Source organism: Mercenaria mercenaria, chromosome 12, assembly GCF_021730395.1.
Source record: "Mercenaria mercenaria strain notata chromosome 12, MADL_Memer_1, whole genome shotgun sequence".
NCBI classification, from domain to species: Eukaryota; Metazoa; Mollusca; class Bivalvia; order Venerida; family Veneridae; genus Mercenaria; species Mercenaria mercenaria.
This window is the reverse complement of record NC_069372.1, coordinates 33,988,096-34,007,754: the sequence shown is the minus strand read 5'-3', so window position 1 is coordinate 34,007,754 and position 19,659 is coordinate 33,988,096. Positions and strand designations below refer to the sequence as shown.

Here is a 19,659-nt window from a genome sequence, read left to right as displayed (position 1 = left end):
TTCAAGCTGGTTTGCACCTGGGTGAATAATATTTAACAGGCTTTATTAAATTCAGTAAACAAGGATAAAGAGAAAACATTAAAATTTCAGGATTGTTTAAATTGATATAAGTGAGTAGATTTTATTTTTCATTTCGAAAAAAACCCCGATAAGATGGCATTGTATGAGATCTAGGATTCATACTTGTTAGATTTAATTTTAACACCAATGAAAAATAATATATGTAGTTATAAACTTATATGCGCAAAATTCTCTGAAAAGGAATGAATCAGCGATAAGTTGTGGATTTTATCCCCGGGCGAGATGAGTGGTGTCTGAAATCATTCAGCATTCGCTTCGGATGTGTGCGGGAAGGTTTTCATTTAATCAAGAAGGATTATTCCAAATCGTTTTAAATTCAGAAACAGTCAGGTTAACTGAGACATAAAAACGGCGTTTAAATCAAACAAACCAAATTAAGAAACCGTATTGGATTATCATAATATAAAACTGCAAAAATTCGTGTCTTTGTTCCTCTTCAAAAGATAAACTTGTGGAATTCAGTTACAAAGTATTACAAGAATTTGCGTAATATAAAAATATCACAACATTTTAGTACGACCAGCTTATAACATGCATACATGTAGAGCAAAATCTGTCTCGAATTATTATGCAATAAACCGACCTTGAACTATGCTATGCACACACCGTGTTTGGGCCAAATGCTGCGACGTAGAACGCAGTTGTAATTTACATTTGATGAAAATACTCCTCTGATTCTCGTCTAACGTTATTTGAAATAAGTCGTGTTAGAATTAAAATAATAAGTATCTAAATAAAGTTTATCGTAGAATAAGCCTCGTGTGTCGTTCTTATACGTAGAAATGTATCACTCAGGCATTCGGCCTTCGTGATATTTTAATACGCATAAGAACTCCAGACTCGGGTTATTCTACGATAAACCTTTTTTTTTTTGGTATTTTATAATAATGTCTTAAATATTTGAAGTAATTTTATAATAAAGTGCATGGTGTGTAAATTATTTAACATCGTTAATGTTTCAAAACTGTAACAGACCGTGATTAAATCTACATTACTGTACCACATGAATTATATATGAATTGTATAAAGGACATCGGACGTTACGCTAGGGATTTTCAATGCCATTTCATGACCTCAATCAGTGATAATTTCATATAATGGCTTCAAATACTCGAAAATAAGTTATATTCTTATCAAACTATCAAACTGTCACAAAAATAACTTTATTTCATATTCGTTATCTTGAAATTCGAACTGTTTGTGACTAAGGGTAATATTTTTTGAAAAAATTTAAAACGTGTATTTTTAGTGAAATGAGCATAATACATTTAAGGTATGTCAGTTATAAAATGTTTTAAAACAATAAACAAATTCTCACCATGCAGACTATTAGTTTTATTAAGATTTAAATAAAAAAAAAAAACTGAAAAGCAAAACATAAAAGTGGAACGAAAATTTTGGTCACACAACTGTACGTCATTTCTTTCCACCGGAATGCCCATAATAACTGATGCATTGATCATACCCTATACTGGCCTTTTCAGTTGTAGCGGAGGGGTATAGGAGACTGCCTAGGCCACAATGGGGTCAGGGGGTGCCTGGGTTTTAGTAGCATTTTATGACTCATTTAGGCACGTTCTAGATGCATCGTTTGCTCTTTTCAAGGTCTCTTAATACTGTACTTTTGGTGTGTTCTTTTTTTCAGTTTCCGAAATTATCTGTAGGCACAGTCCAGCTATGCTTAGTTGATATCGGTAACGCCGCAGAGTCATGCACATTTAGCCTATATCTTTTAATGCCTAGAAAACATTTACATGTGCTTTCTGTTACTCGAATGCGAAAAATCAAAAAAAAAAAAAAAAAAAAAAAAAAAAAAAAAAAAAAAAAAAAGGAAGAAGAAAGAAAACAACATAGTAATACAATGTAGTACTAAAATATCGACTGGTTCAATATCAATGGAACCTAACTTCACAAGCTGCTAGCTAGTATCAACATTTATGTAGGTATTCTTGGGGCGTCAGTGTTAGTGGGTGAATTAGTGTTAATTCTTGGGGTGTTAATGTTAGTTCTGGGGGCGTCAGTGCTAGTTCTGGGGGCATCAGTGTTAGTTCTGAAGGGACCAGGGTCAGTTCAAGATTTGGTATCTGGTGTTGAGGATGTTTGATCCAGTGGTTCTTTGGTGCGAATTAAAGCAAAGGTTGTTCTTAAAATGCAGTCTAGGTGTGCCATAATTGTGTCCTAAGGTTCAAAAGGCATTTGCACCATTGTGGCACTATTCCCATAAAAGTCCGTGTATATCGCTTTGTCATGTTTGAATTGAAGACACATACCTCTAGTTGTCTAACCCACTTGCTTGGTTCATGACTTGCGACAGACGCAGTGGTCTCAATCCTGATGACACTTAATCGACAGATTTAGATTGTTAAGACCTGATTCAAAAATTCATAAGATATACTTGTCAGTCTGCTTTCAAGCTTGCCTTTCTATTTCCACTATTCATTTGTTATAGTGTTTTCTATCTTTGAAATATTTACAAAAACGAATAAAGCTGTAGATATGCACGGTTTACGAAACACATGTAATAAGTGTCAAAATATTTTATGTAAAATTCATTTGCAGACACCCTGTATCAAGTCAAGTCAAGAATTTTATCTTGTAATTAAAGGCCACTGGCCCACAATACATAAACACACAAGTAATAAGACATGTGGTTGTGCACCCAGCATTTAGGAGAAAGACAACTCGTTTTAATAATGCATGTTTGAATCAAGTGAATATTCTCCCTTTAACATTCACATCAATAATTTATATATTCAGTAAATGGTAAACAGTCACTGCTATTCTAGAAAAAAATACTGTAGAACCAATGTGTACCAGGTGTACATGTATAAGTACTGATTACTAGTTGCATCAGATCTTGGACTTTGGAAAAAATAGCATGAAATTACCATTTTACAGCATCAATATAGAATTCAATGTTTCAATGTTTTCAATAAAGTGCTGACAGATATTTGTATAAGGAGGTATATTAATGCCTGCCTGTTTCATTTCTAATTTCAATTTTGTAATTAATAATGCTTATGTTTACAAGTATAGACATGTAGTTTGTGTACCTTGTCTGTCAAAGAAAGACAACACTCTTAAGTATTGCATATTAAACAAAGTGAGTATTTTCCCTTTAACATTCACATTTTGTAATCTATGCATTCAGTAAATGTTGAACAAACACTGCTATTCTCTTACATTTTTTCAGGATTATCAGTTTTTAGCAATTCATAAAAGTCGTTTACAGTAGTACCTAATGTATACCAGTTGTATAGATATTGATTACGAATTGCATCGAATCTTGGACATTGGAAAAATACATGAAATTCACATTCTACAACATTTATATAAATGTTTTCTGCACAATACTTACAGCCTCTTGCATCTCGAGAGATATTCATATGTCTACCTGTTTCAATTTTAAACTTATGTTTTGAGCATCTAAATTTCGCATAAGCAATTTTATATTTTAAAGGTATATCAAGATGCAGGTATCATTCAGTATTTAGTAGTGTTTTAAAGTTTTATAATGTTTACAGCGGTTTGAGCTGTTTATATCATTGTGCCAATTCTGACTAAAACAATCTATTAAGCGTTGCTTGAACACTTGAATAAACATATTGACATCACCTGTACTTGTACTATCCAAAATACCACTTGTAATATCCAAAACCATATTTATACAGGATATGCTTTTTTTACTTTAGTAGCCCAACATATCCGCCCTACTTCATCTAGTGATTTTAGCATCTTATAACAATTTTTAGGGTATCTGTTTTCTGCCATATGTAATAATTTGCACCAATACCTGATACAATTTGTAAAGTATGTTATACATAAAGGGAGGCGACCGCATTCCCCGAGAGCAATACAATTATTAGTAGTAGTATTTACACGAAGATGCTTCTTACGAAAAGATGCTTCTTACGAAAGCTGTTACGCACAGCTTCAATAATATGAAAATACTGATACCCCCAGATCTGAGACCCGTAACATAAAATTGGTTTCACTACCACATCAAAAATCTTAACCAATTCATGTGTAGGGAAATATTCAAATGGTTTTTGATAGCGAATAATTGAAAATATGGATTTCTGAGCTTGAGCAGCTAACTTATCCTGTGAAGAACTCCAAGATAATTTGGGCGTGAAGAATAATCCAAAATACTTATAAACAGAGGTAATATAAAGTACTTCCTCTCTGAAATACCATTTTTTTCATAATTCCTAAGTATGCCACCATTACGGAAGACAATAATTTCCGTCTTATCAAGATTTACCTCCATACCAGTATTTTGACAAAACATATCTACATAGTTTAACTGTTGTTGCAGTTTAACTGCCGTTTCAGCACAGTTTGCTACATCATCAGCAAATGATAGACATATGATATCAGGAATATCATTAGTAATAAAGATACCTGACCCACAACTTTCCCGCAAAGGGCTGTTAACTCATCAATGAATAGTGTTAAGATTGTTGAACTTGACTTATCCCCTTGTCTTTTTCCGATGTTACATGGAAAATAGTCTTTAGTCCCACCATTAACTGTTTTAACACAAGATTGCAGACTACTATACATAACCTTTAGTAAATGTAGGAAATTGCCATGTAGACCTTTCTTTTCTAGTGACTCGAATAGCTTGGTGTGATTTATTTTGTCAAAGACCTTACGGAAATCTACATATAATCAATAAAAACGGCTACCCCTTTTGGAGAGATATTTCTGTACCATTGCTTGTAATGAAAATATATTGTCTACCGCAGAGTACTCATGCTGAAAACCAGCCTGAGATTCATCAATTTTATTGTTCATTTCAGCCTAGTCATAAAGTGGCTTATTCACAACACATGAAAATATCTTATACATGGCATTTGTTATAGAAATACCCCGATAATTTCCTGGATTACCAGTCGATCTAGATTTGTGTACAGGACAAATAATACTACTACCCAAAGAATCTGAGAAACTACCTGTTTCCATAATTCTGTTAAACAAAGCAAGTAAATATGGTTCTGTAAGAACTATAGTATATTTAAAAAATTCTGACGGAATACCATCAATACCGCAGCTTTTACCATTTTTCAATTTTGTAATGGAATACCTTATTTCTTCAATTGAAAATGGCTCATTTAAACAATTTGCACTCTCATCAAAATTAATATCTGTTGTATCAAATTGAATTGGTTCACTCTGCTCATCATAAAGCAATGAACTAAAATAGTTATGCCAATCACTTGCTGTTATACCAGGATCAGCAGACTTATTTGTGCGTGACTGTTTGGGGAATTTCCACATTTTTATAGGATTATTTCTAGTTTCTTTAAGCGACTGTCTTTTACATGTACTACGTTGGAATTTGGCCATTTTCCTACTACATGCATTTTTAAACTCATTTCGCCTATCCTTGTAAATCATCATTTGAACTGGACATACGCAATGTGGAGTACTTAGCTGCTTTAAGGTTATCACATTCCACGTCCCTCCATGGAGGCTGGGAGCTGTGATAAGGTATACGACTAAAACGCATCTTACTTCCAGCTTCATAATAAATAGAAGTGATTGTATGTATATATCATGTAAAAGTTTATCATTATGAACTGGTATCATTTCAGCGAATCTTGTTTGGAAATCTAGACTCTGTTTTCCCCTCCACCTAAATTTAGGTACCGGTATGACATTAGTATCAATATTAATTGGGTTATTCCCTTCTTGAAGGAAAATAAAGTTAATGTACATGAAATAGAAAAATGATCGGAGTTATCACGATCTAAAACATTAAACCCTGATACCAATGGAAATAACTCACCAGAAGCTATCATATAATCTACAACACTGGCTCCATTTTTCGCAAAGCAAGTAAAATTACCTTCCTTATCATCGTGCATTCTACCATTTAAAATATGCACATCAAAAATGCCACACAGATTTGCTAGGATTTTATCAAAATTATTTCCCCTTAGGTTATCTTTATTGTTTCGTGGAATGTCAAAATTAAAATTGCTACCGTCATAGGCAACATCTTCAAAAATATTATCTAAATTATCAACAGGTATAAAATCTAGAAAGTCTTGTGTCCTAGCATTTGTATCGCCTGTCAAAATGTAATATGTAGTTTGTAGTATGCATTTCCCCCTGTGGCCAAGTACCATTTTTTGCAGCATACGTATATAGTAATCATTTACGAAGGCAGAAGGCATGTGATATATTTTGTTGCGTCACTGAGAGGGGATGGAGGAATGGGGTGGGAGAGAGAAAGATGTTTAAAACGTAAACTGATTAATGTTCATATTTCAATAGAAATGAACAGACAATGAGAAAGGTAAAAGAAAATCATCTTTTTTTTTTAACAAACTTGTAAAATTTAGTGGAATGTATCAAGAAATGGTCCTTAATTATCTTTATTATGCTATTTCAGTAGCCTAGCCCTACGTCAGTTTTTACTTAATTGGATAGGCAATCTGAATAGGAAAATGCCCGAGGTCCTTTTACCAATTTGACTTTAACATCGATATATTTTGATTTAACGATTTAGTTACGGACATTGTCAAGTTGGAACATTGAGTTGATATGGTTGGGGTACATGATATTATCTCAATGGAATTTCAAAGTCGATGTAAAACAAACTCTATTCCGATGTGACAATAAGTTAAAACCATGAAGTACTGACCTCTAAGTTCAGTTAGAAGACTACAGCTAAAACGGCTATGCGTATATTTGTTTTCGGTACAAGTATTAGAATTGTTATCATCAGGCAGTATAACATACATAATAAAGCTGAATTATCCGTATAAATGAACTGAGCGCTATTGAATGGCATTATACAATGAGGAAGTCTAAGGTAGAGCACTCCTTTTATTTCTTTGCTTTGATTGAAGGAATCATGGCGGATATTTTTAGCTCGACTATTCATAGAATAGTAGAACAATTGGACAAGCCCATGCGTCGGCATCGGCGTCCCGATTTGGTTATTTTTTTGTATGTAAGCTGGTATCTCAGCACCCACCTGTGGGAATGAATTGAAACTTCGCACACTTATTCACTGTGATAAAATGACTTACATTGCACAGGTTCCATAACTCTAAATATTTTGCTTTTTTTTACAAAATTCTGCCCCTTTTTTCACTTAGATTATTTTGGTTAAGGTTTTGTATGTAAGCTGGTATCTCAGCAACCACTTGTGGGAATTGGTTTGAAACTTCACACACTTATTTACTGTGATAAACTGATTAACACTGCACAGGTTCCATAACTCTATTTTGCTTTTATACAAAATTATGCTCCTTTTTCAACTTAGATTTTTTTGGTGAAGGTTTTGTATGTAAGCTGGTATCTCAGTATTCACTAACTGGAATGGATTGAAACTTCACACACTTATTCACTGTCATAATCCGACATGCACAAAGCAGGTCCCATAACTTTATTTTGCTTTTTTTACAAACTTATGCCCCCTTTTCAACATTTTTGGTTAAGTTTTTGTCTGTAAGCTGGTATCTCAGTATCCTCTAATGGGAAAGAATTGAAACTTCACACACATGTTCACTGTCATGATATGACATGCTGTGCAAAGAGTCAATAACTCAACTTCGCATTTTACAAAATTATGCCCCGCTTTCAGCTTAGGAGTTTAGGGTTTAATTCTTATATGTAAGCTGGTATCTCAGTACCCACTAATGGGAATGGATTGAAACTTCACACACTTGTCCACTGTCATGAGCTGATAAGCACTATGCAGGTTCCATAACTATTTTGCTGTTTTACTAAATCATGCCCCTTTTTGACTTTCGTATTCATTCAATCGACAAGACTGTTGAATAGTCGAGCCTGGCTGTCCTCCGACAGCTCTTGTTTATTAAATCAGTGCACGTGTGATTCGTGTTAGAAAGTTTAACGACGATTCTTAGAAAAATAACGCTCTGCTGATTTATTATGCATTAAGACATAATTATCCTCGATTGACGAATATTTTTTTGTATAAATTTGAGCGACATACGATACCGAAAATGTTTATGCAATTTTCCTGTAGTATACTGTCGGGACACGCTTTTGTATTTCATAGATACTTTACAATATACTTAGAGAGATATTTTTTTCAAAGTTGTTAAACCAATTTTTTTTATTCCTAATTATTTCTCATGCTGTTCGAGGATCTCAGTGTTATTGGAATTTCACATGGTAATTGGTACTGGGAAGCCAAACTCTTCAATTATGTGTATTGTACTTGGTTTTGACGAAGTATTAGTTCTGGCTTTCATAAGTCGTATATTTTAAACTTCAGATTTACTGAAAACCAAAACAACGCATATACTCGTAAATTAACTTTAATAACTTTATACTAAGAATGATTTCCACGTGCCTAACTGTCAACAGGACAAGTATTATGCTGAATCTGTCATAAGTATCATATTATAGGAAAAAGTATGTCGTTACTGTGCATTAACTTCTTAAAGGCGCACCAACCACAAAACGGCTGTATTTTGTTGCATTTCAATGGTGGTATTTATACATAATTTACATGAAAAACTGCGAAAAATATCTAATTACAAATTGACAGCAACATATATTGGGCCAAGACAATGTGTTTAATCTCCAGACCTTTTATTAAATAAACGTAGCAGTAGGTAGTAAGTTAAGTTGACATAACACTTTCTTATACAGAGTAAGATAGTTATTTCTTATGTTTTTAAAACTAAACTTAAAAGGATTAACTGAATACGTTTGCTGGTAAAGTTGTGAAATCACATTAATTCAGGGAGGGCCTAAATTGATCACCTGTCATCATGTAGTATTGTTGTATTATACCAATATTTATCAGAATGATGTACTTCCTGTTCACGGAGGTAAGGTTCCCGCACTTTGTTAATACACCACTTTAGGGAAAAAGTGCTATAAGAAAATAATTTGTTTGAATTTGTTTTTACCATTATTTGTTAAAAATGGTATGCAAGAAAAAGATTCAATCACTGGTGGAAGGTGCAGATGGAATACCTTGTTACTGTGCTACCACATCAACCTTATTCCCCAGATCTGGCGCCATGCGACTTCTTTCTGTTTCCAAAACTGCAAAACGTCCTTTCTGGTCGTAGATATCGATCGCGACCAGCTCTTGGTTCTGCCGTCCACCAGTACCTCCGTAGTATACAGCTTACCGTTATGCTTTCTGGAATGGACCCATAGACTAAAAGTATGCATTTTTCACCTTCTGTAATATTTTGAGGGTACGAAATGACAACATGCTTTCAAGGTTTCAGACCACAATATACAATACTTTTCGAACTCTCCTCGTACATGGCTGGACTCAAATTATACGTACGCCTATCATCAGTATGTTGGCCTGGAATTACAATCAACTAGTTTCTTTCATTTCTCAGCCGCCTTGGAAGTGGTAGAGCGTCCGCTTCAAGTGCGGGAGGTCGTGGGTTCGATCTCTGGCCGCGTCATACCAAAGACGTAAAAAATGGTACTAGTAGCTTCCTCGCTTGGCGCTCAGCATTAAGAGGATAGTACTAGGACTGGTCAGCCCGGTGTCAGTATAATGTGACTGGGTGGGTATCATGTAATGTGTCACCTGCGTGATATTCCAGTGAGGCAGCACTATAAAGTTGGGCATTGTGCTTACTGCAACAAGTATACACCGTCGTTCACATGACTGAAAAATTGTTCAGAAAGACGTTAAACCCGAACACACTCTTTCATTTCTTCTGTACGATAAAGTTTTTTTTTCCATTTTTAATGCACTCATCATCATCTGTCCAGTTTCATATTTTGCAAAACAGTAACTGAAAGAAGGAAGTACCATGTACCTGTAAAACATCATTTTGATGAATATTAAACATGATAACAATTGTTCCTACATTTGTATCAGATTAAAAGGAAAGTACATGCAATGTTTAAGTAACAGATAACTTCAGTCACTGTTTCATTTCTTAAATTATTACTTTTTTGAAGTGCACTGCACTTTAACTGAAAATTGGATGAGAAGTAAGCATAGCACTTTACAGCATAGTGATTTACTTTGGATGACATACCATGCAAATAAGATAAAAATATTCCTATTACGTCAAATTTACTCGCCCGGATGGTAAGCCCATCAGTCGTTTATATTGGCCTGTTTTTCGAAGAAAAATCCGGCTTGTAGATTAGGTCTTTGCGGGCGGATGGATGGAAATGAGTTTCATGTTAACCTTTTTATTCACTCAATATCTGGACACCTAGGACATTAAATCGTCATAGTTATATTAGTCTTGATGTGTACATGACCCTTATTGACTTTGTACTCACTGAATCAAAAGTCAAGGTCACAGGGACCTGGACATTGAAAATGGTTTCCGCACAATATCTGGACAAGTATTTCACCTAGGACATTGAAACGTCAAAGGTATGTTGGTCTTGGTGTGTACACGACTTATATTGATTTCGGGGTTACTGTGTCAAAGTTCAAGGTCACAGGGATACAAAAATAGAAAATGGTGTTCTTACTTTTATTTTTAATATAATTTTCTACCTGTCCATTTCTCATTTTCCCTTTTTCCTTCAATTAATCTTATTAATTTGGAGTTTATTTATTGTATGCCTTTCTTAGAACTTTAACTCATTATTACTTAATTCAGAAAACCCTGCAAAAACGCCGTCAGACGTTAGCTGCCTGTATGATTAAAGTATTTATGGAATGCAGATTGCTCTGAAATAAACTTGTATTTTTGTTTTCTTTAAGGTATATCCGGCGATGAATAAAGTGCTGGTAGTCGGTATTCTGCTTTGTCTTGTAGCTACGATAGTTAGTATTACTAGTACTGCAATTCCGTACTGGCTTTATCAAGAAAGAATTGTTTTTAACAAAACATTTACACATTACATTGGGTTATGGAAGAGGTGTGCCAAATACCCAGATTCGTTTCCGAAAGCATCAGGATGCGTAAAATTAGAGTATGGTAAGATGATAATTTTGAAGTAGTTTTCATCCGTATATGTGTATCCATGATATGAGACATCGCAAATGATATGCTTAATCGTTACAATATAAAATTCTCGAACTCTTCTCAAAATATGCTTAAAACAAAACCTTTTAAGACAAACAGATTTAAATGATATACTGACCTGTGTAAGTGCCACAAGTCGTTTTCGGGTTAAGGTGGAATGCGCCCCATTTTTTTTTGCCGAATATTGTCCTGAAATTTATACTGTACAAAATTCAGGATATATGCGATTGAGTTCCGGTTTTACTTTTTCGCCATACTGTTCCGCCCAGTTTCGAGTGTTTTCGGCATTTTTCCTTTCCTGCGCTCTGAATGTCATATAAATGAAAAATACAAAATAATGTTCATTTTGAAAACAGAAAATACTACACAGTGGTATAAAATTCAGCGAAATGAAATTGACGCTTAGGACGTCAGTGATGATTTTGTGACGTCAAAACGGAAAAAATCATATCAAGTTTTGCTAAAAATTTTGCCTTAAAATTCAGTTTATTAAAAATCGGCTCAATAAAAAACACGTATAATTTTGGTAGTTGTTTCGCAATGTGTGTCATCTAGTAGACACATAAATACTTAGGGGTCACCGACTTTAATTTTTCGCAATATATCATAACTTTACCCTCATCCCCGCATGGTTTGTGGCTATATGACGTTAGAGTAAAGAAGAATGTGTTTCAACTTACACAACTCACGTTCGTGTTAAAAACGAGATGTATTTATTATAAGAAATTTTACGATATATTCGATCTCAACTTCAGATGTCATGTACTAGTGAAAGGAAACACCTTTGACAAAATGTATATCTTGTACAATTGTACGTAAGTATTTGACCTGACACTCATCAATCTTCGCTAATATTTTCGGACGTTTTCGTTACTTGACGCAATACTGTATCCTGAAACGATCTATAATTAAACAAATAACCTTTATAGTTAACCGTCTGACTTCGACGCACATTACAACGGGTACGAAATTACCGCAGAATATATTTTAAAATCAATACAATGAAGTGTTACCGTATTTGCTTTTATTCTAACAATGTCTTTTGCAAAGATTTTCACGAATTCTTATTGTTTTCTCTAACTTGTAGTATCTATTTTCGGGAGTAATTTGTCTTTTTATCTAAGATACCTTTAAAGATTTTATTCGACACTTACTACAAAATATCTTGAATACAAGAATATTTCTTTCAATGAATGGACCGTAAAAAAGAAATAGATAAGTGTATTAATTTTCCGTCCTGTAAAATTTGGAGATAAAATTTGGAAAAAAAATGATGTTAGACTGAGGACTGCAACCCACAGCTCCGAGATTGATGGCTAATCGTTTTGTCCCCGCAGCTACTTGCACATGCGACATTTCTTTTTTAATCATAAAGAATACTTACGATCCTATATCTGATATGAAATTAATATTTTACACGGAATAATTTACTGTGAATCATGAAACTAATTCTACCAATTTAGACATCAATCTCCACATCTTATTCGTGCGAGATTACGAGTTGAAAGAAGTGTCTGTTCTATACACATAATGCTGAGCAACTGGTATCATTTTTGATATCCTTGGTAAACGACTAGCGATCAAAGTCCCGACCTACCGCACGAGAGAGACGAAGAGACAAAGACAGTGAGGTCATAGTAAGGCAGAGTAGCTAGTCCAACGAACAGACTTTATTCTTTATAAGATCTTCAGATGAGATGCAAAACTACATCTCGGTGTTTGTATTCTAACAAAGTTAATAACCATAAAAACAACTTTTAGTTTTCAAGTGCTGAGTAAGAAAAGTTCTTTTACACAAAAGCGTATAACTGTTTCCAATACTTAGCGTTAATCCCCCATATGCCATATAAAAGTCAGAAGATGGCGCTGGGGCAGGGTTTTATATAAATTATGCATGCTTCACATCAGAGAGCCCTTTTTCAAAATTTTGAATTGACTATTGAGTAAAAAGTTATAAAAACTTGCATAAATACACATTGAAACATTCTTAATCAGTTTGTGTAATTATTTTTAGAACAAAAAATTGTGAAGTACAGTTTCAAAAAATAATTTAAACCTAACTGCCAAAATTTTGAATTTTCCTGGTGGCCCTGATGAGACCATGAACCCTAGAGTAATAGAGAATGTAAACAATTCCCATGTGGTTAAATGTTATCAACAAATGCTTCATGTATCAATGGAATTAACACCTAGAATGCATTGTAAATCTCTGGCTAGAGAAGTAATTTCAAATTTTTAAACTGAGTAGAATTTCACAATCATTTCTTCGGTTATATTTTTATGTTATTTAAAACAGGTTTCAAATCAAAATGTTAAGAACAACTAAACTACAGACACAATGTGATACATTATATCAAATAACTTATCATTTTTAAGACATTATCACAGCAACATTTGCTAATTTGTGTGTATTATTCTACATTCCGGACTTTAGTAGTTTATTATTACCCGCCGCCAGGAGGCGGTGGGTTTATTAGTATGTTAAATTTCTTTCGCGTGTGGGACATGGAGCAAGTCACGTGACAGGTTTTCGATACTGTACAGATGTTTTTTATTCGTAGATGTGTGATACACTAATGCTTTATTTAAATGGTAAAACATTATATTTATGTATTTATATTACATCATTCTTTTGAAAATAAGAACAAAACTTGGGTCACGTGACACGTTTCGACCATCTTCATAACACGACCATCTTCAAATTTCGCTTTCGGACGGCTGTCATTTTGTTTACATTTTTATTTTTACAATTTTCGCCTTTCATGTGGTACATTTGGCTTGGATACAAGAATTTTATAATTTGGTTGTAATGTAGGATTACCACGATTATCGGCGATAGTTGAATAATGCGCTTTGTTTATATGAAATTGTAACAACGGATTGATGCGTGTGACGTCATCAATATCTGCGTACATAACATGCAAACAAATAATCAGCTGTTCAATGAGATGATAACCTTTGATAGAGATATGTAAAGTTTGTTGAGTAAATAGAAATGTGTTTACATTACATCTGTTAGGATTCTGGTTCGGAAAGCGTGCTTAGATTTAATAAACTATAGATATTAGATTTTTGGGATATAATTTAATATATTTAGATTGCCATGCCCTGTAGTGACTCCAATTGTTTTTGAGATCATTAGCCCACAAAATATTGCTCACAATAAAAAAAAAAGACATTCATTATGACTGATCCGAATATACATTGCTGGCGGCGGAAAATCTTTTGACTTCTTTCTACATTGAATGCTTGATTATCTCAATTAATGGGCCGCCTGTCAGTTACGACAGAAAAGGTTAATGGCTGTTAGATTTTGAAGTTTCACTGTTCAATTTACAAGAAAAGTTTAAATGTCAGGAATGCCAGTCTCAACCTTGAACTATTCAAAAGTTTGATTCTAATAAAGATGCACAAAATATGAAAAATATTAATTTGTAACCCTCAAAATATGTAAGTTTATCACGTTTTCTTCTTCAACTGCCCATTGTTTACATTAAATTTTGCTTGTGAATCATTGAAAGGGGGCTATTTTTAGCTGACAGGCAACCTACAGAAACATTGTTATTTGATAGGCTCCTCCTACCAAATTCGCTGCCAGGGTAGTAAATGTTGGGGCTTTAAGTTATGATAAGATAAGAGATTCTGCTGGTCCACAAAGACAAATATCGTACATCAAATTGTAGTCATTATTAAATATCTTCTTATGTTCTTAGTACAAGACTGGTGGAAATCAGTTCAGGCCCTGATGAATCTTGGGATTCTATTCCTGGCTCTGAGTACATTTCTCGGATGTCTTTATTGCAAAGACGACTCCAGACAAAGCCTGTTACATGGTGCTATGTTAACAGCCGTACTTGGAGGTTTGTAGTTCCATTATAATAACGTTAGATAAAACATATTCCTTAAAATGTATTTTTAGTAAAAAGAAACATCCAAACACAATTAAGGTATTAAGTATTATGACTTTAACCACTCAGATGCTTTGTATTTAGATTGGTAAATGATAAACTTGTTTTAAACTTTTTCATATTTTCTTTATCTTGAAAATTGCATTTACGTATTTTGTATAGTTTCTTGTATTTAAAGCTACTCGCCCATAGTTTAGGTCATTTTAACTTTTGGGGTTGAACTAATTCCAACATAAACGTTTTAGTGTGGAATTAGTAGTATGTAAGGAAATGAAACATAGAAAAATAAGTCCTTAAAATATTAAAGCACAGTTTTGAGATGATTTTGAAGTCAAGTCTAGATCTAATACTTATATATTGCAGTCGTAACCGTGGACTATATGCTGTACAGTTCTTCTACTGGTAAACTAAAGCATAAATGTGTTCTTTGAATATATTTTAAGATCTCTAGCACTTACTGGTAGCCTGCCTTTAGTGTATTACCCTCTTTGTCATAAAGTGTTGGGGTGTCAAAATCCAGAACAAAGGTGTCAAAATTCAGAACGGAATTTCTAACCAGATTTTGTACACATTTCTTAAACAGACTTGCCGGCATTGGAGTTAAAAGGTTTAAAATTCAAACATGTGTGTCTCAAAGTCAAAAACAACATTCAGAAGAGATTCGTGAAACAAAAATGTATTCACAATGTGTCCACAATTCACAGTTTAGACAATTATTTATGATTCTTAAACTGCTTTATTACTAGTATGCCACGCATGAATGTGAATAAAGCAATGATACTAATATTAATTGATATTTATTAGCTCGGCTATTTGAAGAATAGTCTAGCTATTCTACTCACCCTGGCGTCGGCGTCCGCGTCGGCGTCACACCTTGCATGCAAGTACATACAGCTATCATTTCAAGGCATATAGCTTTGAAACTTATAATTTCTTTTTCTAGGTCAATTATCAACCTCACTGGGTCAAGTTTCATCACTCTGACATGTATTTTGAGCAAATTATGCCCCCTTTTGGACTTGGTTAAAATCCTGGTTAAAGTTTTACATGCAAGTTACTATCTCCGAAACTAATGCAGATATTGAATTGAAACTTCACATGTGTCTTCAGGGTTATAACACTAGTTGATAGCATCAAGTCCCATAACTCTGACCTGCATTTTGGCCAAACTATGCCCCCCTTTGGACTTAGAAAATCCTGGTTAAAGTTTTGCGTGCAAGTACATACAGCTATATCTGAAAGGCATATAGATTTGAAACTTATTTTTTTCGTTTTCTAGATCAATTACCAACCTCACTGGATCAAGTCCTATAATTCTGACATGTATTTTGGGCAAATTATGCACCCTTTTGGAGTTTTGCGTGCAAGTTACTATCTGCAGAACAAATGCAGATATTAAGTTGAAACTTCACATGTACTTTCGGGGTTATAAAACTAGTTGATAGCATCAAGTCCCATAACTCTGACGTGCATTTTGGTCAAATTATGTCCCCTTTTGAACTTGAAACTCTTTTGATATTTTAATAATATGGGTAATATTTTCCTGCTTCTGGGGCAATATTTCGAATAGTCGAGCATTGGCTGTCTTACGGACATTTTATTTATTTATTTATATCTTATGTAAAGAAGTTTATTTATTTATATATTTATATCTTATGTAAAGAAGTTTATACCATTAGTCACTTTCAGAGTACTCACTTTTTATGCATTTTCGAGAGCAACTATTTTTCGCCTAAAATGTGTGGGTTAGTCCCTTTAAGAAGTAAATGCTATTTTTCTGAGTTTTGACTGTATATACCACATCAGGAATTTTTGCAGACTCATGAATCGTATTAGCCAACAGTACCTATTTTTTATTTAAAATTTCATTCAAACCAGGAGTTATCATATAGTCGTGTCGATTAACTTTGGATATGTATCAACAAAAATTATTTTAGCTATGAATGAATGTTATTTTTGAAATTTAGGGGTCAAGTTTTGAAAGATGTTTTAGACGGAAGACTATAGGAAAATATGCTGTTTAAGTTTTCTTGTATTTCCTTCTATACAAAACATAAAGTGTATGTAAATATATCTTATTACACCGGCTTAACATCAAAACAAAATATTTTAACGAAAGTGATTTCTTTTTTAAGGTATTGCGCTGATCGTAGCTGTAATTGTGTTTGGTGTGAAAGGTAGAGATCAAAGAGCATATTTCCACGCTTGTTTTTACCTAGCCCTGGTGTCCGGAGCAGATGGGTTCGTAGCTGCAGCACTTTTGGCAATTTCGAAACGCCGTGGAGGATATAGCTCTAACATTTAAAGTTGAATAACAAAACTAGTATCACTTATCCTGTCTATGATAATACGTAACTGTTTGTACTCTTGAACGGTTTACTTTCGTTAAGGTAGTTCTGCACGTACGAATACTTTTCTACAATGTAGAATTTGGACCACGCACACGTTTTCATAACGGAAGTCTATGGAAAATCACAATTTTGATCACATTTTCGCAAACAGAATATTTTCACGGTGTACGAGAGATAGAATTAAATGAATTGGCATAGTCGTAAATGAGTGTATTATATGTAATATGTTGAAATAAAATAAATAGGTCTATACGCTTGTAATTGAGATATTTTCTGCTGTTAAAGAGACGTACATTTCAAGCTAACGTTAAGATGTTTTTCGGAAGTAGTTATGTGTCAAAAGTTTTGATACAATATTCATAAAAAGATAAAATTAAAGATAAAGTTTTAGTAAATTTACTCAATTGTTGCTAGAATTTTTTTTTCATTTCCGTAGGCCGAGTCAAGGCTTTATTCTACGATATATCTTGATAAATGATGTAAAGCCATTTCTTCCGGTTTATCAAACATGCAGAGCTACCTTGATCATTACTATTCGGATGTTTTCTGTATCTGTAAACAACACAATTAGCAGTAGATAAATGCTATATCTTAAAATGTTTGGTATGAAGAGTTATATATATGTAACTAGATAACAGTTGGTTACATTGTGATGTCACACGATTATGATGTGTATATTAACATGAGGCCATTTGCAAACTAACTAACATAATATTGTTTATACTCCCTAGACTTAAATCATGTAAGGGATATGCTACTGATAAATATCTGTTATAAACATTAATATCACAGGGCGATTATTGGTCAATCTGACATCTAAAAACTCAACCTTCTTAGATGTAAGATCTGAATGCTGCTCATTCACATTCATATTTATACATAATCGGATTTCCGATATTTCTATATTTATTTCCATTTATTTTATTTAAACCAATTAGACGACTCGTTTCAACAAGATTTGGCTTACTTTTCAACCAGATCATATGACAACAAGAAGAAAATACATAAGAAAATGGTTGCTATATTTAGAAGGCTTTGAACTTAGTTACTAACAGATAATATGTAATAGAAACACATTTATATAATATACCGGTAACTACGTTTTCCTCCCTAGTGTATTTGTCAATAACGCAGGAAAATTTTACTGCTGAGGCAGCTCGAGACTGATTTTTGACTCGGGAATGTTTTTTTTTATTTGATATTTTATAGATTTTTAAGATAGTTTAGAATCAAAAACATTAGTTCTGGTGTTCGTAATATGACCAAATATATAGAAAAACAGAACTACACAAAACACATTTATTGACTGCAACGTGTTGTTTCCTAGGCGGGGTGTCCGCCAAAACTTTCTTCTTTTTGCTTTATTTTTATAAAAACACGAGGGCACAGTCGTGATATTGTCGTCATAAGAATTGTAAACCCGATATAATCACATACCGAAACTAAATATACAATGTTTTAACTTGTACCTTTACTTTCAAATCGTTGAAAGCGAGGCTCTGATTTGCTACCGGAAAGGTCGTCTGAACGTGAGCCTCTACCAGTTGTCCCCAGATCTAATGCGTAGTGTTAATAGGAGATGATTTCAGTCAGACTGATAATTGGTAGTCTTCAAGAAAAGAATGTACATGTAGGAATCAACCTTAGTTAAGCTGTTAAGATATATATGTTTAAAAGAGCTTATCTTCACAAGACAAAAGATGTCTAGTTACTTTTGAAGAATTCGAAATATAGAACAAGTCACACAAAGTAGCATTTGAGAAAAATGTATTAGTCATAATGTATTATGATCTTGACTTTTTTGTTGGAGCGTTTCCATTATGAAAGGTGACTAAGAAAAATTCAGATATATCTAAATTCAAAGAATTGTTACTGTCTGATAATATATTAATTGTTGAATGAAAACAATTGGCAAAAAATGAATGTTTTGGAAACAAGATGGTGTGTCCGCGTCTATTTGCTATTGTGTACATTTGTCTTTTGTTATACATAGAGAATATGTTTTTGTTAATTTGATATATTCTCAAATTAGTAAAGGCCATTTATGGCCGAAATGCCAAATAAAAGAAAAAACTCGCAAAGAATTGATTTTTTGTGTAAGTATTTTACAGGATGTATGTAACAACATATTAAAAGTATAGGAAAGTAACATGATGCAAAATGTCTATTTTGGGGTAAAAATGTTAAAAAAATAAATGAAACTGTGGATTTCTGGAATCGACCCAAAGCAACTGAACTATGCATCTTAAGAGATCCAAATTTGGCACAACATTAGATTACTATATTGTACAAAACGTAGATTAATTAGAAATTTTGAAAAAAGCAAGATGGCGTCTTAAATCCAATATGGCCGCC

At 33.5% G+C, this 19,659-nt stretch overlaps 1 protein-coding gene across 1 annotated transcript; it reads left to right on the top strand.

Moving 5' to 3' along the window:
• On the top strand, positions 1–19,328 carry LOC128547114 (uncharacterized). The gene is made up of 4 exons (XM_053518838.1): positions 1–110; positions 10,781–10,997; positions 14,759–14,905; positions 17,089–19,328. The coding sequence occupies exons 2-4, from the start codon at positions 10,793–10,795 to the stop codon at positions 17,256–17,258; spliced, it is 522 nt and encodes a 173-aa protein (XP_053374813.1). The 5' UTR covers positions 1–110; positions 10,781–10,792; the 3' UTR covers positions 17,259–19,328.
• Positions 19,329–19,659: the final 331 nt, after the last annotated feature.